The sequence below is a fragment of the Callithrix jacchus genome, chromosome 7 (assembly GCF_049354715.1).
Source record: "Callithrix jacchus isolate 240 chromosome 7, calJac240_pri, whole genome shotgun sequence".
Taxonomy (NCBI): Eukaryota; Metazoa; Chordata; class Mammalia; order Primates; family Cebidae; genus Callithrix; species Callithrix jacchus.
In genome coordinates this window covers 123,097,501-123,125,116 of record NC_133508.1, presented here as the reverse complement: position 1 = coordinate 123,125,116, position 27,616 = coordinate 123,097,501, and the positions used below count along the sequence as shown (strand labels likewise).

The window sequence follows — 27,616 nt, the reverse complement described above, 5'->3', positions numbered from 1 at the left end:
ATATTTTTCTTCTGAAAAAATCTTTATTTTATTTTATTAAAAGTCTAACAATTTTAAAAGTGCCACATTTGTAAATTTAAAAGTTATTGAAAATAAGAATGAGGTATGCATGTAAGATATGATTCTGACTGACAGTTTTCTGTTCTAGGCTTAGCTCAGTCATGACTAATTAATATGCCTCTATGTTACCCTTTTTTTCTTTGTTCTCTTAAAAGGGAGAACGTGGAAGTCCAGGCCCACTAGGTCCCCAGGGAGAAAAGGGTGTTATGGTAAGAGCTCAGTGATTTGAAAAATATGTGTCCAAAGAACTTAATAAAAGTAAGGCATTCCAGAGAGGGAATTGCCTGGGCTGGAATTTAACTGAGTGAAAAATGCTAAATTTCCCATAGAATTTTATTTTAAAATGAGTTATCTCCCAGAATGCTACATGATACTAAGGTACTAAAAAGCATGTAAATGAGGTGGCTTAGTAAAATGATTCTAGTTTTAGGAGAGGAATTTAACCACCACAATTTGCTAAAATGAATGAAGAAGAAAATTCAATTGGAATTCTACATACTCTGGTTTCTCTTCAGATTATATAAATCTTCCACCTTTATCAATTAGAATTCTATGAGTAAAATGATTCTAGTTTTAGGAGAGGAATTTAACCACCACAATTTGCTAAAATGAATGAAGAAGAAAATTCAATTAGAATTCTACATACTCTGGTTTCTCTTCAGATTATATAAATCTTCCACCTTTATCAATTAGAATTCTACTTATTCTTCTACAACTTATAGTTGATATGACACGTAACATCATTGCCATTCTTCATTTGTGGTCATGATGTAGTTTTTTGACATATGAGAGCTCAGAATCCAGAATTATTCTTATTCTCTTATATTTTTAATATAGGAAATAGCTGAAAAATGTTATATCTGGGTTGCATCTTTTTAACTTACTAAATAGTTTCTAGGTATGGCAGGAACTAGAGTGAATGATTATTATCAATGAAAGGATCTTCCATGCAGAAAATATCATGCAATGGATCTGGTAGCACATAGTACTATCCACAGATTGATTTTAACTAAGTTATTGTTCAGTTTTAAGTTCTATATTATGAGAAAAGGTGTTTCGGTTTGTTTTTGTTTTTAGCTATTTCCAATTGCTGTCAGCTAGGAAATTTAGCATGCCTATAAGACTAATTAACTTCAAGAATCATGACCTCCTAAGGCATTTTCTGAGTCAGTGTTAGTACCATAAAGTGTGTGATCCTTCTCAAGCTGGAAATGCTACAGTGTTTGTTCACATTTACATTCCTTCATTAGAAAGCTCCCAGACCTCTCTGAAAAGGATATGGTTTCATAACCTATATAACATAACATGTATCCATGAATAAGATAACTTAATCTTCAGAAAAATGAAATGAATATTCCCTTATCAATAGGCTGTAGTATGTGATTTGGCTAGCAATTTTCTTGTCTAGGCAAAAACCTTCTATTAAATGGATATATAGTTTCTATGTAAATAAAACTATATAAAAATATATATTTTTTATCTCTATCGTCTATCTGCAGAACATTTCCCATAGCCTTTCATATCTTGGTTAGAAAAGAAACATTGTGTCAAATTATCCCTTTTTAATATTGTTTATAATTTACTGGTTTGTCCTCAATGAAAATAATTTAAAGTAATGAATATTTTATGTATTTTATATTTTACTTAAATTATAGGGATATCCAGGTCCTCCTGGGGTTCCAGGACCTATTGGTCCATTGGGATTACCTGTAAGTACAGGAAAGACTTTATGATTCCTTCTAGAATGTTTATGTTAATTTAAACTCATCACTTGTCATGTCGTATTGTTGGTTTTTATGCAAAATAAGTCATCTGTAAACTAGTGGAGACTGCTCCTTTCCCAACTATACAAAACACTCTTGAATATGGCATGACATCTTGAACTTCCTCGCCTCTACTTGGTATATAGCCAATTTCAGCTCTGCAACCTGAACAAAAAATGCTTTAAAGTTTCTTTTGAATAACCACATAAAAGGGAACAGGATTAGTAAGATTAGAAGTTCGACCGATTGGATAAAGAAGTCATAAGTTTAAGTTCCAACATATTTTCCTTAGATATTTTTTAGTATTATCACACAACCAGATAAAATTCATAAAATATATATTTATTAGACAAAAATTAGAGTATTGAAAATATTCCATTTATTTGCAAAAAGATAATGAAATATTTCCCCTAATTTTGCTTATCAGAATCTGACAGCTGTTGTGAACTCAAAATATGAAAAAGATCAGTCATTAAGATCCCCTGAACAGAACTTTTCTTATCTATTAAAACTTTTATTATTTGTGAAGCTTCTGTTTTAAAAATAAGCCCAATTTTCTGGTATATTTGTAAATATGTTGTTGGGTTTTAAAATTAGGAAAACTAGTCTAAAGAAGAGTTACTGATCCCTTTAAAAAGTAATAATTTAAAAGCCTAGAGTTTACTTCATTTTTATGTACCTTAGCTTAATTGATAAATAAATTTTCTTTTCCAGTTGAGCCTTAAAGACTATAGCTATAAAAATAATTCATTATATTTGACTTAATAATAAAGCAACTTAATCTCCATTGTAGGCATTTTTATAGCATAGTAATTTGGAACATTTTGTAGCATTTTTTATGGTAACAAAAGAAACCTATTTTTATGTGATGGGATTATCATAAATGTCTAGGATAATATTAAAGAAATATTACTGTGATCGTTATTGCTTTTTTGATGGGCCAGGAAGATTAGACCGGTCTGACAGCTGAATGGGTATCTCCTTCCTCCATCACACCGTATGTGTTCCTTCTGAAAACAACTTGGTCAGTGGATATTAAAAGCTTCTCCATTCTTTTATCAGGGTGTAAACACCCAGATATTAAATTTGCCCAAATAGTAGAATATTTCAAAAGCAGAATATTGGTAGAGGGCAGTATGATTAAAGCATATTTTTAAGGAAGACTGATCAATTTTAAGAATGTTTTAGGAGAATGATGTATGTTATATGAAAGATTATGGCTATTGTTTTAATAGTATTCTTGTGACTTCTACAACTAATTTTTAAACTTGCAATATGTAGGGTCATGTGGGAGCAAGAGGACCACCTGGGAGTCAAGGTCCTAAAGGACAAAGAGTAAGTAATCTAAGGAAAAAAACACATTAACACCCCCCCACAAATTACTTCATAAATAGTGGTAAACGTGAAACAAAAATAGCATCATACTTTCTAGAATTTTGCTTAGATCTTGTCAGGTGTTTGTATTTTCATTCTATGAATATCATTATATTTTATATTTTCATTATATTAGCTGAATCCTACATTAAATGAAACATGACTCATAATCATTTATAGTTATAAAATCACACTTTTCCATTTTAACTTTTTTATATATATTACTGACTCATACTTATTCCCAACCTCCAATTCCATTCTTTGAGAGAGTGGTAAATGTGAAGATCTTTAAATGAATTATTTCTCTACAGAATTACATAGCAAGGAAAAATAACATCATGACAAAATAAAAGCAGTAAGAAATGGAACAGAGATATACAAGATGAATAAGAACTTATTAATTGTAAGTCAGAGTTATAATCATTGTCTAATAATTATGTATACAGAATTAAATAATATCTTCATCTCTTTAAGTTGTATCTTAAACGTTAAATCCTTTTCAAAGAAATAAGAGCCACCATTTTTTACATGTCTGTCACATGCCAAGCACTTTTTCATATATTATCTCAATACTCAAAACCACCCAAGAAGGAGAGATATTATATCTTTGATATTATAGTTGGTGTAACCAGGGCTCTCAAAGTTTAAGTATATGGCTTCTGTAGACACACAGAGAAATGACACAACCAGTATTCAAGCTTTAGTGTGTCTGACTCCAAAGCCCATGCTATTCAATACCACATGGAATATCAGGGAGTATTTTTTAAGTTAATTTGAATATGTGGGCTTTGAGGACTCTGTGTTATGCCTTGACCTTACCTTGATTTAAATTTTAGAACTTATGAAGAAACTATTTTGAAATTCTAAAAACATCCTCTACCTAACAATGCTTTAAAAAAAAAAAAAAAACTGCAGTTTTCCTGTTGGCAAATGGGAGAAGGGTGTTAATGAATTCCCAGTTTGAAGTAAGGACTTTAAAGTTATGTCCTGTGTTTTTGGTGAAACTTGAAGAAAGAGAGCAGATTTGCCTTTATTATTGTTTCTTTTTTGAAAAGCGATTTTGCTTCCTGGATTACAGATTTATAGTCTGTGGTCACATCTATAATATATCAGCCCAAATGAGATTTAAAATAAAATAAAAAATGATAGATGATTTGTACTCAAACTGCCATTTAGTGATTAGTATCCTGCCAGCATTCACTATTTTGTTAGGTCAAATGTGTTTATTCAACTTCGTATTAGTCATAGTGGGAAAGCTCAACCAATTTGTGACAGATGAAAAAAAGAAGAAATACTTACTTGTCCCTTTTGTTAATTAAGTAATTTGGGTCTTTAGTCAGAAGCTGTGTATCTAAGCACAGTCTTTTCCTAAACTCCTTTTTGCTGTCTCATTAGGTAATATGGAAAATTCGTTTGTTCTCCAGTTTTCTAAGTTCACCATGATCCTATTACTGTTTCCTGATTTGTCACTTTGTCATCAATTCCTACATCCCCAAGGATCTACTTTTCCAACATACTTCAAATACATTTTACTGATTCTATCCCCAAATGGCTCCTCGTCACTTTTAAACAGGAAAGCTTTGTTTAGAAATAAGGGCTTTTGTGCCACTGCAGTCTAGCCTGGGCAACAGAGTGAGACTCTGTCTTAAAAAGAAATAAAAATAAAAATAGAACTAGGACTTTTTTCTTCTTACAAGCTTTCTTTACTGGAAGACTATTTTATGTAAACAATGAACATTGGGCATACATAAAAGGATTGAAGGCCAGAATATTTGAGAAAGAAAATAGTATTGGGAAGTTCCCTTGTGGTAGCCACTGATATATTCCTATTTTTACTCTCTTCTCTCTTCAATCCATTCCCCACTAGGGCTATAATCCCAATTCTCTAGACCCATTCTTCCCAATGTTTTTCACTCCCAAAAAAATAAGAATATTGGTCCAGCCTACTAAGATAAATGAAAAGGGTACCTAGCTGCAGATTCCTGTGTCTGGCCTTTCCTTGCTACCCCAGAGGTTGAGGAGGGCACTATTTTCAGCACACCTGTAATCTCTTTGTGGCGAATATGTGTCACAGTATGTTGGAGGGAAGCTCTGCCATAAGTACATTTGCACTGAGGCCACACAGAGAATTTTCATTATACTCTCTTACTGTTCTGTCTGTGATTTCTGCTGTTAACGTGTGGCCATATGATGATCATGAGTGCTAGGACTGCTCCCAGGAGTCTGCTTCTATCCGCTTCTCTCCTGCCCATCCATCCACCATACAGCTATCTAACATTTACTGATTCCTTGCAGTTTGTCAAACACTATTAGTTGAGAAACATGGCATAAAATTTACAGTATTATTATTTATCCTACATGCTCTAAGTTTTGCTTCTTCCTGCATGTTTAGCTGAAGAATAATTAAACAAAATGAAATATATTCCAAAGCTAATTAAGCAAAGTTAACCTCATCTTTTCCTGACCATGAATTGGCAATGATCATGAGACACCTTTAAGTTTACACTGTTTCTCTAGAGAGGCAGTATAGAGGCATACAACTTAGTATTTTTATTCAGACTATGCTGCTTATGATTTAAATGGGAGGGAAAGATTAAAATAACTATATTAGAAATATATCATGTTTTAAGGTTTTTTATGGAGGAAATAAAATTGATCTGCCTATAGAAATTCAGAAATTTGTCCCTTTCAAGGAAATGCTTACCACATGGGGAGAAGCAGTCCTCAGGTTTTGCATTTAGATTCAAAGCTAGATTCACTACCTGAAGCACTCCAAATGATAAGGCAGAGCTTCCTCTGTGGTTCCTTCTCCTGAAATAGTTTATAACAAGAATAGTATCAAAAGATTTTTTTCCTTCAAATCACTGATAATGTTAGTTTTTGTTTAATAGAACATTTTGTTTCAGCTGTGTAAATCAAGAGCCAGAAAAGACTACTAGGCCTAATAAGTTAGGTACAGGAGTGATTTGAAATTAATAAAGGGATCAAGCCAAGACACATAATGGTTGGAAGAAAATATAAATATGCTGAGTTCAAGTTACACAGACATTTGTTTATGAACAAGAGCTGTTTTCTTCATTCATAGATGCCTCGCCTATCAAAATTAATTATAGGGCTTATAAAAAGATGGACTTGGAGTTCTCATAAAAGTCTTCCTAAACAAAGGAGTGTGCAGTTTATGTTAATGTCTTAGTTAATCATACTTTTTTAAATGTTAACATTTATGTGAAGTAGTGATTCTGTACATTGATCATTCGTGAATTTCATTATTGCCTATAATTCAAACAAAATTTATTTTATAAAACATGCTTAGTTTATGTAGCTGAGCTATCAAATTTTTATTTCTGCTATGAGAACTTACTAATACAGCTCAGTACAGCCAACTTTAATTTTCCTAAGAGGGTAAATATTAGACTTTCCCTTTGGCCAGCATAGTTACTCCAAGAGAATATCCATGAGATATTTTTAAACAGTTATTTAAAAATGTAACTATGTCAGATTTAGGTGACTATTATAATGCTATTTGCCTAACTTTCTTATAGCCTGTCCTAAAGCTTATTTTTTCTTAGAAGTCAAAGCAGACATATATACTAACCAATGGGATAACTTCTATAATCAATATCAGCATGAAACTTTATTTTATGATTCATGATTTATTATTTATTTTATTTTATGATTCTTTTATTTTTATCAATACATATTTGTACATATTTATGGGGTGAATGTGATTATTGTTACATACATAGAATGAATAGTGAATAAGTCAGGGTATTTAGGGTATTCTATTCGTTACCTTTAGCATTTATCATTTCTATATGTTAGGAATATTTCAAGTCCACTCTTCCGGTTATTTTGAAATATACAATAAGTTATTGCTAACTACAGTCACCCCACTCTGTTACTGAACAAAGGAACTTATTTCTGTTTCATTATATGTTTATACCCACTAACATTCCTTTATCTCCCTCTCCCACCTGTACACCCTTCCCAGCCTCTGGTATCTATTGTCCTACTTTCTATTTCCATGAGATGAACTTTTTTAACTCCCATATATGAGGGTGTAGGGCAGCCAGAGATCACCTCCAGCCACCGTTTTAGCCCTCAGAAGGCTCTTCGGCGGGATCTGGAAACCAGACTGACACCAGGCAGATTAACAAGATACAAGTATACAAATTATGTTTGTTTTGTGTGTATATGGGAATCTTCACAAGAGACTGAAGTCTGAAGTGGCCAAAAGAAGATACTTTTATACTTCTTAGACAAAGAGTGATAAATTTGAGAAAAAATGACAGGACAAAGAAAATCTGGCTAGAATGGTGAAAGTTTCTAGGGAAATCACTAGGAGATATATTGTGGGGTGTGGGGGAGTAAAACAGGTGGAAGGTAAGAGTTATTAAGTATGTTTATTCAGGTCCATTGCAGACTTCAATTCTAAGGCTCTAGTGATAAGGGCTATTTACTGGTATGAAGAAGGTACCCCTCCCAGAGGAATTTTTATTGCTTGCTGCATGCAGGAAGAGACAGATCAGCTCGCCCTTTTGGAAACAATTTCTCCAGTGTTTTCATGACATATTTTGGGATGGCATGTCCTTCACTCCTTCAAGTGAGAACATGAAGTATCTGTCTTTCTGTGCCTGGGTTATTTCACTTAAGATAATGACCTCCAGTTCCATCCATGTTCCTACAAATTAGCAAATGTCCCTTTGATATCTGATTTATTTTCCTTTGGATAAATACCCAATAGTGGGACTGCTCAATTGTATGGTAGTTCTATTTTTTTTTTTTTTTTTTTTTTGAGACAGAGTCTCACCCTGCTACCCAGGCTGGAATGCAGTGGCAGGATCTCAGCTCACCGCAACCTGCTCCTCCTGGATTCAAGCAATTCTCCTGTCTCAGCTTCCTGAGTAGCTGGGATTACAGGCATCAGCCACCACGCCTAGCTAATTTTTAGTAGAGATGGGGTTTCACCATGTTGGCCAGACTGTTCTCAAACTCCTAACCTCAGGTGATCCACCCGCCTTGGCCTTCCAAAGTGCTGGGATTACAGGGATGAGCCACCATACCCAGCCTTTATTTTTAGTTTTATGAGAAATCTGCATACCCTTTTTTGATAGTGGCTTTACTAATTCACATTCTCCCCAACAGTATATAAGAGTTCCCTTTGCTCTGTAGCATGGCCAGCATCTGTTGTTTTTTGTCTTTTTAGTAATAGCCATTCTTACAGTGGTGAGATGATATCTCACTGTGGTTTTGATTTTCATTTTCCTGATAATTGGTGATGTTGAGCATTTTTTCATATGTCTGTTGGCCATTGGTTTGTCTCTTAAGAAATGTCTGCTCATGACCTTTGCCCATTTTTAATAGAATTATTTCTTAATTACTAAGTTGTTTGAGTTCCTTGTGCATTCTGGATATTAGTCCCTTGTCAGATGAATAGTTTGCAGATATGTTCTCTCATTCAACAGGTTGTCTCTTCACACTGTTGATGGTTTCTTATGCTGTATGGAAGCTCTTCAGTTTACCATAGTCCCATTTGTCTATTTTCGGTTTTGTTTCCTGTGCTTTTGAGGTTTTATCCAAAAATCATTGCGTAGACCAATGTCATAGAGCTTTCCCCCTATGTTTTCTTCTAGATGTTTTATAGTTTTGAGTTTTCACATTTAAGTCTGATCCATTTAGAGTTGATTTTTACATATGGTGAGAGATAAGGATTTAATTCTTCTACATCTGGATATAGTTTTTCTAACAGTATATATTGAAGGGATCACCCTTTTCCCATTGTGTGTTCTTGGCACCTTTGTCAAAAATCAGCTTGCTATAAAAGTGTAGATTTATTTCTGGGCTCTCTTTTCTGTTCTGTTGGTCTGTGTGTCTGTTTTTATGCTAGTACCATGCTGTTTTGGTACCTATAGTTTTGTAGTATATTTTATTTTATTTTATCTTTTAAAGATGGGGTCTCATTCTGTCACCCAGGCTGGAGTGCAGTAATGTAATTATAGTTCATTGCTGCCTCAAATTCCTGAGCTCACAGAAGTCTACTGCCTCAATCTCCCAAGTAGCAGGTTCTGCAGGCATGTGCCACCATGCCTAGCTATATTTTAAATTTTCTGTAGAGACAGGGTCTTACCATCTTACCCAGGCTGATCTTGAACTCCTGCGCTCAAGTGATCCTCCCTCCTTGGCCTCCCAAAATGTTAGCATTACAGGTATGATCCATCACACCCAGCCCAGTAGTATACTTTAAAGTCAGGTAGTATGGTTCATCTATCTTTATTCTTTTTGCTTCAGATTACTTTGGCTATTTGGGCTCTTTCTTGTGTTCCATGTGAATTTTAGGATTATTTTTTCTATCTCTGCGAACTCCTTATCTTCCACCACTCCTTCCTTTCCACTCCAAACAAACCTACATTTCTGATTTGTTTTCTATTGATGCTGTTATCTTCTACCAGTTACTCAGCAATAAAATATCAAAGAAAGACATACAAATTCCAGGTTGTAAAGGAGTTTTAAGGGCCCAATTAATTACCAGTGGACACATTTTCAATTTAGACCTTACTTGTTTTTTATACTATTTTAGAATGTTGGCCACTCATTCCTTTTTACACTCTTTCAGCCTTCTTCTTTTGTTACTTCAAAAAAATTTTGAAGCAAAAAGAGAAGAATTAGGCATTGAAGGTGCTAGAGAAAAAGAATCAATACAGACTGCTGAAATTTCAAGGTGAGGGTTGAGGGTGATTATTAGAGCAAAGTCCTGAGGGACCTTCATGCTTAAAACTTGAATCATCCTGGCCAGGTGTTGTGGCTCACACCTGTAATCCCAGCACTTTGGGAGGCTGAGGTGAGCGAATCACAAGGTCAGGAGTTTGACACCAGGCTGGCCAATATGGTGAAACACCGTCTGTACTAAAAATACAAAAATTAGCTGGGCGTGGTGGCGCACGCCTGTAATCCCAGTTACTTCGGAGGCTGAGGCAGGAGAATTGCTTGAACCTGGGAGTTGGAGGTTGCAGTCAGCCGAGTTCACACCATTGTGTTCCAGACTGGGCAGCAACAGCGAAACTGTCTCAGAAAACAAAAACTTGAATCACCCTTTGAACATTGTTCTTTTTTCAGTTTTAGTTACTCAGTTATTGAACTTCTAAGCACGCCCCCTCATCAGAACTTTGCTCTTGCTGTTTTTTTCTGCTATAGTGATCTTCCCCAAACTATTTACTTAGCTTACAATCTTATGACTTTTAGGTGTCTATACACATGTCACTTTAGAAAGACTTTTTGGGCCACCCTATCTAAAATAGTCCTCCCCACCTTGGATACTTTCTAGTCCTTTATTTTCTTCATTATACTTAACTACATATTTTCATTTTATAACTTAGTTTTACATACTTATTTGCTGGTTTATGAATTTGGGGATTTGTCTTTTCTCCCTACCATGTCCTCTGGGCCTAAAACAATGCCTGGCTTATAGTAGGCACTCAGTATACATCTGCTGAATGAATAACACATGTTAAAATTGCTGATTGGTCAAGGCGCAGTGGCTCATGCCTGTAATCCCAGAACTTTGCGAGGCCAAGGTAGGCAGATCACCTGAGGTCAGGTGTTTGAGACCAGCCTTGCTAACATGGCAAAACCCCTTCTCTACTAAAAATACAAAAATTAGCCTGGTCTGGTGGCATGCAACTATAATCCCAGCTACTCGGGAGGATGAGGAAAGAGAATTGCTTGAATCTGAGAGGTGAAAGTTGCAGTAAGCCGAGATCACGCTATTGCACTTCAGCCTGGGGGACAAGAGTGAGATTTCATTTCAAAAAAGAGAAACAAAAAATTACTGATCTGTTAAATTAAGTCCATGCCCCTCAACTTCATCATCAAGGTCTTACACAATAATATTGTAGCCCAGTTTTCCACTCTTTTATTGTAAAATAGAGCAGAAAGGAAATTAGGGACAGATTATAGAGTATCTTGAATATAGACTTAGAAATTGTAGGGCGGGAGCTATGGCTTTAACAGATCCTCATGAAGTGTGTGTGTTCTGTCCAAATCATGAATGTGCCCAAGGATCAAGGAATGCAGTTACCCTAAGAGTTCCCAAGAAGAGAGTTCTATTATAATAAATATCTTTTAATAATGTAAAGCTAAACCAGAGCTTATCTCAGATGGGATACAAGAGAAGATGCTGAAACCTAAAGGGCTCCTTCAAATCTGCAGGTTTTCCCTCAAGATTTGTATCACTGTTCCATATGGAAATCTTTAGCATCAGTTTTCTGCCACATGACTTAAATGTAAACTTCAGTCCTTTACCTTATTAATCCCAGTCTTTTTTTCCACTTACGTCTTAATATTTCTCTACATGTAATCAATAGCCTAACCAACAAACTACTTTTTTATTCTGAGTATCTTCTTTCATGCCTCTTTTTTTCTCATGCTATCACTCAATGTAGAGTTTCTTCTGTTTTGAATAAGTCTATGAGAGCTTGACCCTAGCTGCTAAAAATATCTTTATTCCCATTATAAATGTGAAGGTTGTCTTCCTCTTCAAATTCTTGTTTTGGTCCTTGGATGTCTTATTTCTACATATATTATTGGCATTTGTATATTAGCATACTTTACCTTTTTGTTCTATAAGCATCATAATAGAGAAAATTTCTCTCAATTAAAAATCACCATAACACTTAATATAATTCCTTTTCCACAGGTATTCAGTTAGAAGCTGTAGAATTGAATCAAGTCCCTTTAAAAGGACTTTAAGACCTTCCAAAGAAAGTTATAATTTAACGGAAGACTATTCTGCCATTTTATTAGAGAATGACTTTTGCAACGGCTATTTTGCAACTAATTATTGAATGAACACTCAGAAGTTTTAAATTTACACGAATATTTTCAGTAGTATTTTTCTGTATCTTTTCTGTGCCCCTGCCATCTCCCAGTAACTACTGGTAAGCAGTTGCATAGCAGGTACAATGCAGTCAACACTCATTTTCTTTCATTCTTTTCTATTTTTTCATTCCAGCTAAACTTCCTTTTTCTTCAATTTTTATTTTTAAGTTCAAGAGACACATGTGCAGAATGTGCAGGTTTGTTACATGGGTAGACATGTGACATGATGGTTTGTTGCACAGATCATCCCATCACCTAGGTATTAAGCCCAGGATCCATTAGCCATTCTTCTTGATGCTCTCCCTCTCCTCAGGCCCTTGACAGGCCCAGTGTGTGTTGTTCTCACCATGTGTTCTCAACATTCAGCTCCCACTTATAAGTGAGAAAATGCAGTGTTGGTTTTCTGTTCCTGCATTAGTATCATTTTCTAATAATGTGAAGAGAAGAGCACCATTTAAAAATATTAAACTTAAGGAGACTGTTTAGAAAAACAAATTCAGGAATGTTTAAGTTAGAGTTGGTTAAGAATAAATTCTGGCTGGCTGCTGAGTAAATTATAAAGTGAACAAAATACCCAAATAACACACCTATATTATAACCACCTCAACTATGAGTTAGCAATTTTTGTGCTAATTTGACTTACTCTTTGTCATTAAATCTTAAAAACATGGGCTGATCTCCCAAGCAGACAGATTGAGCCATATGCCCAGCTGTATTATTTTCTGTAGTTAGGGCATAAAAACAAGCAGAAGGAGTTATCAACTGAAGAAGGGCATAGTGTCTTCATCTGTAAGGACACATAACAGTAAAAAAAAAAAAAAAAGAACATTTCAAATTAACAACAGGATTTTTTTTTTTTTTTTACCTCTAGGGACCAAGAGGACCAGATGGTCTCTTAGGAGAGCAAGGTATACAGGGTGCCAAGGTAATCATTGATTTTTCTCATTTCATATGCAGTTAAATTTTATTCAGCCCATATATCCTACTGGTCTAAAAAATGATATGTTTCCTTATAAAAGTATGGGTGTAAATTTTCTCTTTGCCTAAGTATGAAAGACATAAAGTTTTTAGTACACGCAGAGAGATGTATTCTTTTCAGTGTTAAACTATACACTACTATCTTTTTTGTATGTTAGTATATGCATCTTTTTTGTATGTGAGCATATGTAAGATCATAATTCACATTCTTACTAACTCACCTGGCTTCAATACTTTGTTAGGGTGAAAAAGGAGTTCAAGGAAAAAGAGGGCCTCATGGTCTTACTGTAAGTAATCAGACATTTCACATTAAAGATGAACATTTTAAGTCTTTTTTTTGTTTTTCTTAAGATGATTAATATTTTCGGTGGGGACTACTTGACTCAAGCATTTTTTTTCTTGTGTAGGGTAAGACTGGAAACCCTGGAGAAAGAGGAGTTCAAGGGAAACCAGTAAGTAATAAAAAAAAATCAAGCTATGAACAATTTTTATCTACTATTTTTGGGGGAGAGGGGTTGCTCAAACAATGTTTGGGGGATGATTTTTTGACAAATAAAAATTATATATATTTGTAGTATACAATGTGATATTTTGGTATATTTATAAGTTGTAAACTGATTACCTCTATCTGCTTTATTCCCTGATAAACTGTTATATAGTACTGAGTGTATTGGACTAAAAGAATATAAGTTCTTGTTCTCCTTTAATCATTGGGTCATTGTTCTATTTGAGCAAGTTGCTTACCTATTCTGGGCCTGCTTTGTACCTATCCATACTGGTGGTTATAACTGTTACTTTTACTTTAGTTATGATAAATTAGTTTTACTGTACAACCCATTTCAAAATAAAATGGTATGACATATAAATAATGAGGCATTAATAAAGCTAACGTAATAAGTAACTTTTTTCAGGCTTCCTGCCTACTTTTCTTTTAACTCAACTTGAATTCTTTTTAGGCCTTTGGAGTGTAGAGCTGTGTGTGTCATCATACCTTCCCATGGCACTGCTTAAGAGTTGTTAATATTTTATAACACTAGTTATTTTCCTACCATTAAAAATCTTACCAGGAGTATACATTTTTTCTCTGAGAGGCACCAAGTTCTGTGGTTATCATCATGAAGTAAGAGGGAAAAATGTTAAATAAAGATTTCCACATACATGCATACTTACACATAGACACATTTTAAGCTTAAGTATATGGGTATTTTTACTTTCATTCAGAATTTTGATTTTTAATGATGACATTTTGATTTGTTATATACACATATATGTATAATATAAAGTTTTAAAAATAGATAATATAAACAGATTGTAGTTCAAGAGACAGAAAAGGATAGGATGAAAATGTTTTAGCTGCTATAGTATTAATAATTGTCTATGTAGTAAATGTCACTGCATTTGCTTGTTCCTTTTTGAAATCCGCTGCCCCCTGCCTGTAGTGTCCAACAATAGCATTGTATTCAGTAGTGGTCCAACCTAAAATACCAGAGACCTAAGACAGAAAATACATGACTATGTCTGGGAACTAGACATAGTCTAGTTCTACATCTATGATTGATCTAGTTCTATATCTATGACTGATTAACGTTATCCTTACTTGAGTTTTAATATTCATCATCTGAGTTTCTATTATATCAATGTAAATAATGTTTGTATAGTTTATGACTACTTTACTATACTTTATACAGTGCTGATAGATTGCAGTGAGTGCAAAGTTTGGAGTTCAATTTCATTCCTCTCATTAAAAAAAAATGAAGCCTAGAGAAATAAAATTACTTATTCATTTTGCACATTGTTGACCTTCCCTAGAAGTTACCTTCATTTTCATCCCATCAAAGTATGCTTGTATAAATGTGATATTTCATGTTTGATTTTCTAGATCAAAGATACTAGAATCATTTTGTAACCTTAACCTATGGCAAACATGTCTCATAGAAAACTGGAAAAATTAAGTTTCCTTAGTGCATGACATGGTTGGACATTAAATATGAGTTTATAATACTTATTGAGGTTTACTTAGCTCTATACCTACATTGTTTCCTTCTCCTTCATTGAATTGAGATCTTGGGGAAGCTGGGAGCACTCAATTGAAAAAAAGCCAAACAGACCCCAAAGATTTGTTTGATCTTTCAGCACAGTCTTAGTGTTTCTATGTACTATAGTCATTTACGTACGATCAACACCAGACAGTGCTGTATAATAGAAAGATAAATTTGAAGTCAGATTGACCTTTGGTCTCATGTATGCTCCTAAAACCCGTGTAACCTTGTTGAAATTGGTTAGGGCTGGGCATGGTGGCTCATGCCTGTAATCCCAGCACTTTTGGAGGTAGAGGCAGAAGGCTCTCTTGAGCCCAGGAGTTCAAAGCCAGCCAGGGCAATGTAGTGAGAGTCCCCCATCTCTAAAAATATATATTTTTTATTTGTAAAATGAATTTTTTAAAAAATGGTTGGGGTAAGAGTTCTATGACCCCCTCCATCTCTAAATTATCATAATTTTAAGCCTGGAATTAAATGATAACTGGCAACACACAATGCTCTGGTACTCCAGATAACTAGTAAAAGTGTATTTATCTGCGGGCCAGCACTGTTTCCCCTATGGTACTTGCCTCACATATCTCTGACTCAAAAGAAAATCAGGAAGGAAGACCACAATCCATTGTGTTATGAAGGTGCTAAGGCCTGGATCACTATTTTAGGTTCTCTAAATAATATAAAAGCTATCATACATAACTAATACATTACTCAGTTTTTTATCTAGATATTTTATCAGTTTATGAGATAGAGGTGTAAAAATTCTCCAACTATAATTTTTGTATTTCTCTATTTCTTCCTTTTATTCTTTCCAATTTTACTTTATGTATTTTTAAATTCTATTGTAAGTGTATTCACATTTATAATTATTATGTCCTCCTGATCAACTGACCCTCTTTTTGTTAAAAAATATTCTTCTCTGTTTATCTTCTGGTAATACTTTTTACTCCTAGTAATACTATTTGTTGTGAAATATCTAATATTAATACTAATATAAAGTTTCTCCAACCTTCTTATGCTTGCTACTTACATGGCATATCTTTTTCCTTAATTTCCTTTCAACCTATCCGTGTCTTGATATTTAAAGTGAATGTCTTATAGTTGGACCTTGCATTTTATTCATTCTGGCAATTTCTGCCTTTTAATTTGAGCATTTGTTCAATTTCAATGTGATGGTTAGATTTGGGTCTTCTTCAATATTGATATGGTTAGATTTGGGTCTTCTCTTTTATGATCTGTTTTACTTTGTGTCTTTTTTGTTGTTATTGTTCAGTGTCTTCTGTTGGCATTGAATAATTTGGATAATTCTATTTTAATCTGTTTATTGGCTAGTTAGCTGTATTTCTTCTCATTATTATTTTCCACTGTTATTCTAAGTCAAGGATCAGCAAACTTTTTCTGTGAAGTGCCACAGAATAAGTATTTTATGTAAATACTTAACACAAGTCTAAGAAACTTGCCAACAATATGGGTCCATTTACTAATACCGTTTTATACGATAATTGTTGTGTGTATTGCATCTACATATATTTTAAACTACACATTGCAAAATTATAATTTTTGCTTTAATATAAATATAATATTTTCATAATATATATGAAATACATACTTTAGAGATGTTTAATGGGGAAATAATATTTATCATTTACCCACATATTTGCCATTTCTGATGCTGTTGATTCCTTTCTGAAGATTTGTGTTTCCAAATGGTGTCACTTCCCTGCAACCTATAGAAAATCCTTTATGTTTATTGTGGTAAAGTCTGCTAGTACATATTTCTCTTAGTTTTCATTTATGAAATGTCTTTATTTCTCCTTTACTTTTGAAGTATAGTTTCACTGGATATAGAATTCTAGGCTGACAGAGTCTTGTGGGGTTTTTTTTGTTTTTATTCATCACTATAAAGGTAACTTGCCATTTTCTTTTGGCCTCCAGTATTTCTGATAAGCAGTCCGCAGTGTGTGTGTGTGTGTGTGTGTGTGTGTGTATGATATTTTATATATAAAATGATATTTATATATAAATAATATATATATAATATATCATTATACCCTTGCATATAATGTCTCATTATATAGTATTGGAGTCAATCCTATTGGAAGCCATATATTGGTTTTGCCACTTACTAGCAGTCCTGACTTTGTATAAATTACTTCTCTGAACTTCATTTTCCCTATCTTTGATATGGGAAATCTTTCATAGTTATAATAAATGTATAACAAATGATATTTGTTGTGTTCCTAGCACAGGCTCTCAATAAATAACAACCAAAATAGTCATTATTATCCTCATTATCATAATTACTAAGTTAAGGTCATGGAGTAGGGAGTTCTAAAAGCCTTAAAGATAATTTTTATTTTATTCCAGCTTGTGCTTTTCCTCTTTATCCCCAATAAAAATAGATTCTGTTTAAATTATTTTGTAGCTTTGCAAAAGGACTTTTGTACACTATCAATAGCATTAAAAGTACATGGTAAACTTTATTTTATTTGTAAACATACTACAAAGAACATTGGGCAGCCATTATTTAAACTTCTGAAGTTTTCTGTATATATCAGTTGGTCTACTAGGCACAGAGAGATTCCTTATAATGATCCTATGTCTTAATTAAGGAGTCTGGAGTAAATATGCAGCATATCATTTGCTGAAACAGGGCCTGAATCAGATGGGAGTCCATAATTATACATATTTCCCTTTCTCTAGTCAGAGAAACTGAAGATAGTATTAATGATTATAACTTAGAAAATAGTGTGTTGCTAACAACTTTGAATATCTTCTAATTTAATGTCATATTTTTGAAGCTTTTAGTTTTTAAGATAAAATGGTAATTGTGATTAGCTGTATAGTTATCAACTTTCCCAAGACCAATAATGTAGAAGATGCAACTTACAAATGGGTCATCATGTCATGTATTGTCAGTAGTCATCGGTGTCTCGCACACAGTAAATGCTCAATAAATCTGCCTGAGCCGGAGAACACTCAGCATTTGGTTTAGTGTTCTATCAGCTTCGTATCTGAGACTCTCCTTTATGGTACTACAAAGAATGTAAAGACAGGGAAAAAAGGAAGTTACAGATTCAGCATGGTCGTTTCTGGTTATCTAGGTTTTAAGACTCCTGTGCCTTGCCAGGGTTTAAGGGTATAAGTCATACTTATTAACACATCACAAGGACATTATTATTTTTGGAAAAAAGAAACTTTATATCAACATTAAAACTATAAAGAAGTCCAGATTTAAAATAATTTTAGATAATTATTTGTCACAGTATAGGAGTGAGGATTAAATAAAAATAAAAGTAGATATAAAGAACTCCTACAACTCAAGAGTTTTGGAGAAAACAACCTGATGGAAAAATGAGCAAAGAACTTGAATAGACATTTCTCTAAAGAAGATACACAAGTGGCCAGTAAGCACATGAAAAGATGTTCAACATCACTAGTCATTAGGGAAATGTAACTCAAACCATGATGGGATACTGTTTCACAAACATTAGAATGCTGTTATAAAAAAAAAAAAGAAAGAAAATATTGTGGCCAAGGATGTGGAGGAATTAGAACCATTGTGCATTACTGGTACAGATATAAAATAGGGGGGCTGCTACGGAAAACAGTTTAGTGGTTTGTCAAGAAGTTGGACAGAGACTTACCATGTGATCTATCAGTCCCACTTCTAGGTAAATACCTAAATAATTGAAAAAGGGACTCATACAGATACTCGCATACCCATGTTCATAGCTGCATTATTCACAATAGCCAAAAGTTAAAAGTAATCTATATTCCTTGATAGGTGAATAGATAAACAAAATGTGGGATATGCATACAATGGACTCAGCCTTAAAAAGCAGGAAGTTTTGACACATGCGACAACAGGAATGAACCTAAAGGCATTATGCTAAGTGAAATAAGCCAGTCACAGAAAGGCAGATATTGTATGATCTCACTGATATGAGGTACTTAGTGTAATCGAATTCATAGAGACAGAAAATAGAATGGTAGTTGCCAGGGAATAGGAAAAAAGGGGTGCTGGGGAATTAATGTTTAATTGGTACTAAGTTTCAGTTTGGGAAGATGAAAAAGTTCTGGTGATGGTTGTACAACATTGTGAATGTACTTAATGCCACATAACTGTACATTTAAAAAGTGGTTAAAATAGTAAGTTTTATGTTATGTGTATTTTGCCACAAAAGCAAAAAAGAAAAAACAAAAATGAAGAGTTGGGTGGAAGGATTCATAAGGAAAGCTAAGGTAACGAAACTGACTAAAACATCTTCACACACCACATTTCCTACAAGTTTTGCCTTTATTTGTCTAGGGTTTACAGGGACTGCCTGGAAGTACAGGTGACAGAGGACTTGTAGGAGAACCAGTAAGTTATCTTTATACTTTCCTAATTGTGCGTTTCTCATAATGTACGTTTACCTTTATATTGTCGCTCTGTTGTGCTGTAACTGGCATGTTTTAGAAAGCAACATTTATCAAAGACTAATTACACAGAATGAAAATTAATAGTTTTTTGTGCCTTTCTGGTTTCATATAGTCAAATATGGTACTGTTTTTCTGGAGCTGTTAAATCTGAGCATATTTCTGTTTTCAACAAAGAAAATTCTGTTTTATTGAATCTCAGAAATTCTCTTTCTGAATGGCTTGCTGTTCTTATAATTATTACATTGCCACACACACGCAATCACATTTATGAGGCAATTTCTATAATTAGAAGACCATACAGAGAGAAGCCAAATTCTACATCTGATGGGCCAAAATGTGCAAACATGACAGAAATGCTGTTACATCAACATTACAAAAACTTACATCAATATATAAACTTATGAAATTGTTATGAAACAGTTTCATAAATATGATTCAATTATAGAGTTTCCATGGAAGGTAAGTTGTGACAAGGAAAGACCTTGTCACACCTACTTTCTTACGATTTATTCTTTATTGCCAGTGAAGTCATTCTTCTGGTTAATGGTGTTAGATGTAACGTGCTATAATGTGCTTCTAAGATATATAATACAATATAGTCTTTCAAACCATTTCATTGATTTTATCATCAGTTCACACAAAGGTTTACAGATGGCCTTTGTATAATTCATTTAGTTTGTAGCAAATAGATAATTCTAACAGTTAAAGAGCTATTTTTACGATACCTTTTTCTTCATTTTTATACTTTACCTATGATATAAGCTCTCAAAACAATTCGTAAAGATTTGGTAGTACATACAGTTCATTCCAAATAAAGAATCTTAGATATGTTGTTGATTTTTTTTAAGCTAAATCCTTCTTGGTTTTCTCTCCATTATGTATGTCTTAACCTGCCATTCCAATTCTGATATTTATCTGACCTAAAATAATGCAACTTTCTTTAGCATTATTTATTTAAGTATATTCCCTAAAAAGTCTATAACTTGCTTGAAATCAGAGACAATTTCTTATATCTTTGTAATCCAGTTTCCTTGTATAATGTCTGAGATATATATATATATATCATTATTTGTTACCAGGTTTGCATTGATTAGACATTGCACACACACACACATATATATATGTATAATCCACTTTCCTGGTATAATGTCTGATATATATATATGTGTGTGTATATATATATGTAAGTACAGGATGTTCATAGAAAGGAGGCAGGTGACAAAGCACACACAGCTTTATGAGGGCTATTGTCAACAATTTTAATTTTTATCCTTAGAACAAAGAATGTTATTAAAAGGCTGGGGCTAGCTTTATGATCAGATTATTTAGTTTATTATCTGATATCTATTTCATAAATATCAGTCAAATCACAAAATGGAAGGAGCCAAGAATGATTAGCTATTGCAATAAACCAGATAAGAAACAGCAGTACCTTTTTTATGATTAGAGAAAAGAAGTGGACAGAATGATTCAAAAGGATATGAAATCAATAGGAAATAAAGATTCTGTATGTGATGTATAATTCTTAAATTTCCAGCTTATTGAAGAGTTGATGATGCTATTCACTGAAACAGAAAAAAAAAACACAGAAAAGTAGGTTTGAGAATGGAAGATTATAAAATCAGTTTAACTATGTTGAATTTGAAGTATCTTTGAGGAACATGAAGTTGGCAGTTGGATTCAGAGCAGAGGAATGACTGAAGTTAGAAAACATTGTATTTATTGCCTATAGGAAGATTATAGAAGACAGAAAAATAAAAAGATCTAAGGGTGAGGCTTGAAGAACTACAACATTTACAAAATGCTGGCAGAAAAGGATGAAACTATACAAGAAACTGAGGGAATAAGAGGAAAATCAGATAGGAGTTTCAGCCATAACCATAACCTGCCTTAAAATCTTCATGATAATATTATATCCCCTTAGAAGTATGTAGGCATAAGGTAGGATAAGCAAACTACAGTCTTCAGTCGGTTATGCTTCTGTAAATCAAGTTTTATTGAAGCACAGCCATAACCATTCCCTTATACTACAACAGCAAAGTTGAAAAGTTTTGACAGAGACCGCGTGATCCACACGTCTAAAATACTTGCTGTCTGGCCCTTTGGGAAAGAAAAAAAGTTTGCTGACCCCAGATGTACATTTTAATCACATGTACAAAAAGAAAATGTCTAATCAATGCAACCCTGGTAACAAATAATGTCCCTTGGTTTATGTCATGTACAACCTGCACAACTGTACCCAGTCACCCGCAGTAAGAAGGGAATGGTGGCATTTGTTTATTCTTTCTTTCTTTTGTTATTTTGTTTATTTATTCTTCCATTTCAGAAAATAATTTGAAAAAAAATCTCCTGAACTGAATATTGTTAATATCTCTAAGTATTGGAAACTGCCTTTAAAGAAGCAATGAGGGGAGTGCAATACTCTAAAATTAACTTTTCATAAGCTTGCTTTATTATATCCCCTGTAAATTTAAAAATATTATTTTCTAGCTACCATTTCTTAGATTCCAGAAGTCATTTCCACTTACCTCAAAAAATAGTTAATAGGATTCTCATGTTAACTAAAAGTGTATAATAAAACTTCACTCACTTTCCCATTAGATAACTTTTAAGGATAAACAAAGTGGCAACAGTCTCAGAGACAAAAGATAAGAGTACCCTATATCAGCATCTCAGTAGAATTTTGACAATAACAAAGTCAAAGAGAGCAGCCAAAATAGAGCTGAAGATGAATTTCACTGACACATAATTGTAAAAATCTAAACAAAAAATTAAGTAAAATTTTATCACAGATATAAAGAATTACCCACCTCAGTGAAGTAAAAGGAAGATTACAATCAAGGAAAACTTAGTTATTATTAAGAAATCTATATATCACAGATATAATGAAAAATCCAAAAGTCATCTAAAATTTAACAACATTTTTGATTCTTTAAAAATCATTGTATGAAGTCCTTAAGTTTAATTAGATCCCATTTATCTATTTTGGTTTTCGTTGCTATTGCTTTTAGTGTTTTAGTCATGAAGTTCTTACCTATGCCTATGTCTTGAATGGTATTGCCTAGTTTTCTTCTAGGGTTTTTATGGTGTTAGGTCTTATGTTTAAAACTTTAATCCATCTGGAAATAATTTTTGTATAAGGTGTAAGGAAGAATCCAGTTTCAGCTTTCTGCATATGGCTAGCCAGTTTTCCCAACACCATTTATTAATCCTTTCCTTATTGCTTGTTTTTGTCTGGTTTTTCAAAGATGAGATGGTTGTAGATGTGTGGCGTTAATTCCCAGGCCTCTGTTCTGTTCCATTGGTCTATATCTCTGTTTTGGTACCAGTACCATGCTGTTTTGATTACTGTAGCCTCATAGTATAGTTTGAAGTCAAAGGGCTAATACCCAGAATCTATAAAGAACTAAAACAGATTTACAAGAAAAAAAAAACAACCCCATCAAAAAGTGGGCAAAGGATATGAACAGACACTTCTGAAAAGAAGACATTTATGCAACCAACAAACATAGGAAAAAATGCTCATTGTCACTGGTCATTAGAGTAATACAAATAAAAACCACATTGAGATACCATCTTACACAAAGGCTGGTGGATCACATGATTAGAATGACAATCATTAAAAAATCTGGAGACAACAGATGCTGGAGAGGATGTGGAGAAATAGGAATGCTATTACACTGTTGGTGGGAGTGTAAATTAGTTCAACCATTGTGGAAGACACATGTAGTGATTCCTCAAGGATCTAGAAATAGAAATACCATTTGACCCAGTAATCCCACTACTGGGTATATATCCAAAGGATTATAAATCATTCTATTATAAGACACATGCACACATGTCTTATGTTCAGTGTAGCACTATTTACAATAGCAAAGACTTGTAAACAACCCAGATGTCCACTAATGATAGACTGCATAAAGAAAATGTGGCAAATATACACCATAAAATACTATGCAGCCATAAAAAGGGATGAGTTCATGTCATTTGCAGGGATATGGATGAAGCTGGAAACCATCATTCTCAGCAAACTTGACACAGAACAGAAAACCAAACACCATACGTTCTCACTCATAGGTGGTTGTTGAATAATGAGAACACATGGACACGGGGAGGGGAATATCACACACTGGGGCCTGTTGGAGGGTGGGGGGGTTTGTGGGGGGATATCAAGGGGTGGGGGATTGGGGAGGGATAACAGAAGAAATACCTAATGTAGGTGATATGGGGATGGATGTAGCAAACCACCATGGCATATGTATACTTATGTAACAATCCTGTATAATCTGAACATATACCCCAGAACTTAAAGTATAATATTAAAAAAAAAAATCGTTGTATGGAGGTTGGGTATGGTGGCTCATGCATGTAATCCCAGCATTTTGGGAGGCCGAGGCAGACAGATCACTCGAAGTCATGAGTTCAAGACCAGCCTAGCCAATATAGTGAAACCCCACCTCTACTAAAAATACCAAAAAAAAAATAGCCAGGTGTGGTGGTGCACACCTGTAGTCCCAGTTACTCAAGAGACTGAGTCAGGAGAATTGCTTGAACCTGGGAGGCAAAGGCTGCAGTGAGCCAAGACCACTGCACTCCAGCCTGGGTGACAGAGCAAGACTCCATCTCAAAAAAAACAAAGAAAAATTATTGTGTGTGAAACACAATTTGGCTTTTAGCTGAATCCAGTCTCCCCCCAGAAAAAGACTGAAAAATCATAGTGTGAAAGTTGTCAGAATCAAAATGGAGTCACTGATGTTAAGAGAACAAAAGAAAAACCTGACAAATAGAGCTGAAGGCCATAAAGAGAGAATTCCCATTCTTAGATGCCTGATAACACAAACTATCACAAAAAATTACAAAACCACAACCTTGCACAAAGGACATTTACACCTATATACAAAAAATACTTCTGAAAAGACATCTGCCCAGCAACTGCCTGTCCAGCCTTGGACTGGTGTCACTATTGTTTTTCATATTTATATCCAAGGATAATCATTTCAAAACAATTATATAATCCTTCTCATTTTTCCTTTAAAAACCATTGGCTTCATCTCCCTGAATATGTACATAGCTTACTAGGGCATGCATAATCCCATTGCAATGCTCTATTTAAAAATTACTACCTTATTTCTTTTAGAGAGCCTGTTTCTCTTTGTTGTTTAGGTTAACAACAGTAAAGTGTTTTCTGGGCTGGGTCTGGTGGCTCACACCTGGAAACCCAGCACTTTGGGAGGCCATGACTGGTGGAACACATGAGGTCAGAAATTTGAGACCAGCCGGGCCAATGTGGGGAAACCAGTCTCTACTAAAAAAAGAAATACAAAAATTAGCTTGGTGTAGTGGCTCATGCCTGTAATCCCAGCTATTCAAGAGGCTGAGACAGGGGAATTACTTGAACCTGGGAGGTGGAGGTTGCAGTAAGCAGAGATCGTGCCACTGCACTCCAGTCTGGGTGACAGAATAAATAAGTAAATCATAAAATGAAATGTTTTCTGGTCTGAAATATGTGGAACTTGGAAGTCATCACTCCCATCCTCACTACAAGAAAAAAGATGAACACACTGAAAATCAACAACTCTTCTTAAATCTATCAGAGAATTAAGGTCACAAGACAAACTACTGCCCCCAAAATGGAGAGAGAGACAGGTGAACACATAGCCCACATCTGGACAGTAGGGACACTTTAAACTGTAATTAGCAAGTTGCTAGAGACTCAGTGTAGACCAGCTTGAGTGTTTAAAAAAACTCAGAAAGGGCCCAGTCTTTGGGAGGCCCCTACATATTCCTGAGTTTTACTTCCTCCAGGAGCCCTAACAAGTTCTCAATTTAAAGACAGAGAAAAATACCTCCTGCTTCCAGCAGAGGGAGAGAGATAATATGATTTTGAAACATACATAGAATTCTCTGATCTCCTAACAGTGCTTGCCCTCCAGAGAAATTATTTATCACAGAAAAAACTGGTATTTTACCAAAGACCAACTGACCTTTGGGAAAAGAAAACCTAATTTCACCTCCCACTCGCCTTCAGTTAAAGGAAGAGAAATATTCCACTCCAGTCCTCTCTGACCTTTGACCTGGGAGAAGGGAAATAACTAACTCAGACTCACTAGAAGACTGAGACCAAATCATAGAACTGTAGAATGCTCCTCCTTCACTCATAAGTTGCAATCACATCAGTGGGGCTCCTCTGCACTAACAGATTATAGCTAAAGGAACTGTGCTACCAAGCCATTTAAAGAGTCCCCAGAAAGGTTAAAGAAAACAGGGGAAAAAAAGAAAGAAAATAGGGGAGTCAAAAACAATGACATTACAGAACACTTTAGCCTCAGACACCACAACTACAACAACCAGTAAACACAGCCTAACCCCATCCAGATAACAAACTATCACATTAAAGGACTATTCACCTTGGCTTTATTTACATTTATATCAGCAAAGTTTTCTTCATCAGGTGAGTATGTAGGGGTAGGGAGCAGGGTTGGGACTGGAAGAGTTATAAGAAGAGTCAAAGGTTTTACTGGTCCCAAGCCTGCCTGTCTGGCTTGTAGGTCAGCTGCCCTATCAGCGTGGTGGGGTTTAAAACTGTAGCCTTTAAAAACTTTATGTAGGGCTGGTCCAAAAGTAAAGCCTGATATTGAACTATGCAGGCATTCAACATCCATTTTCCAGGAGCTCCATGGAGTAGTGACTCCACCACGTGGAGTGTTACTAAATTTAACTCCTGCCCCAAGGTTAGTTTGTCCACCTCCTTGACTACCAGGGCTGTAGCTGCCACCGACCTCAGACAAGCTGGCCACCCAGAGGTTAGGGGATCAAGTCTTTTTGAAAGGAAGGTGACTGGCTGGGACCATGGTCCCAACGTCTGGGTGAGCACCCCCTTAGCGACTCCTTGTTTTTCATGCACAAACAACCAGAAGGGTTTAGAGATGTCTGGCAAGGCCAAGGCTGGGGCCGTAGTCAGGGCAGTCTTGAGCTTGTCAAAAGCCTGTTGCTCTATCTCTGTCCATGTCAAGGGCTGATTTCCTCTGGTGCAGGCATATAGGGGCTTGGCTATCTTGGCGAATCCCAAAATCCATAGCCTGCAGGACCCTACTGCCCCAAGGAATTCTCGAACTTGGCGTTTCGTGGTGGGGGTGGGTATTTGCAGCACCGCTTGGACTTGGCTAGGTGCCAGTGCCCAGTTGCCCTTCTCTATGATATAGCTCAAGTAAATAACTTTCAGTTGGCAGAGTTCAGCCTTTTTAGCTGAGACCCAGTAATCCATAATCTGTAGGGTCTTCAATAATGACTGGGTGGTCTCTTTACAGGCCTCCTGGGTTTTTGTAGTCAAGAGTAAGTCATCCAGGTATTGGAGTAGGGTGCACTCGGGGAACTCAGCTTGGAAGGTGGCAAGATCTTGGCTAAGTGCCTCATCAAACAGAGTGGGAGAGTTTTTAAACCCCTGAGGCAGTCTTGTCCAAGTGAGTTGCCCTGAGACCCCAGTATCGGGGTCAGTCCATTCAAAAAGCAAATATGGGCTGGCTAACAGGGGCCAGTAGGATGCAAAAGACTGCATCCTTGAGATCCAAGACAGTGTAATGGCGCTGTTCTGTGCCCAAGAGACTTAGGAGGGTGTACGGATTTGGAACCATAGGGTGGACAGTTCCCACTTGTTTGTTTATCTCCCTTAAGTCCTATACAGGCCAATATGTTTTTGTGCCTGGTTTTGTGCTCCAGGGAGCAATGGGGTATTCCAGGGGGACTTACAGGTGGTAAGGATCCCTTGCTTTAGGAGTCTGGTTATATATGGAGCAATTCCCCATCTGGCTTCCTGGCTCATGAGATATCGTTGTACCTGGACTGGAGTTGCCGTTGCCAATAGCTGGACCACGAATGGGGTACGGTAACTTGCCAAGCCTGGGGAATTTGTCTCAGCCCACACTCCAGGTACATTCTCTTGGAATTGGTGGAGGAGGTCTGATGTTGGTGGTTGATCTGCCTCTAAGGATAAGGTTTCCTGCAAGAGATACTTGTCTGACAGAGAACAGGTGATGAGGATTTGCTGAGGTGGCCCTGATGCCAAGGGAGGAGGAATTGAGAGGCAAGCCTGGCCCTCACAGAAAGAAATAT

At 35.2% G+C, this 27,616-nt stretch overlaps 1 protein-coding gene across 8 annotated transcripts in view; it reads left to right on the top strand.

The window, feature by feature from the left end:
• COL24A1 (collagen type XXIV alpha 1 chain) overlaps positions 1-27,616 on the top strand; it is a 387,629-nt gene that overhangs the window by 223,186 nt on the left and 136,827 nt on the right. For all 8 annotated transcript variants that reach the window (XM_035252039.3, XM_078332354.1, XM_035252040.3 and 5 more), the window contains 7 exons: positions 216-269; positions 1,716-1,769; positions 3,105-3,158; positions 12,943-12,996; positions 13,292-13,336; positions 13,457-13,501; positions 19,395-19,448. In XM_035252039.3, coding sequence (XP_035107930.3) covers positions 216-269; positions 1,716-1,769; positions 3,105-3,158; positions 12,943-12,996; positions 13,292-13,336; positions 13,457-13,501; positions 19,395-19,448 — 360 coding nt within the window. The remainder of the gene's footprint in view (positions 1-215; positions 270-1,715; positions 1,770-3,104; positions 3,159-12,942; positions 12,997-13,291; positions 13,337-13,456; positions 13,502-19,394; positions 19,449-27,616) is intronic.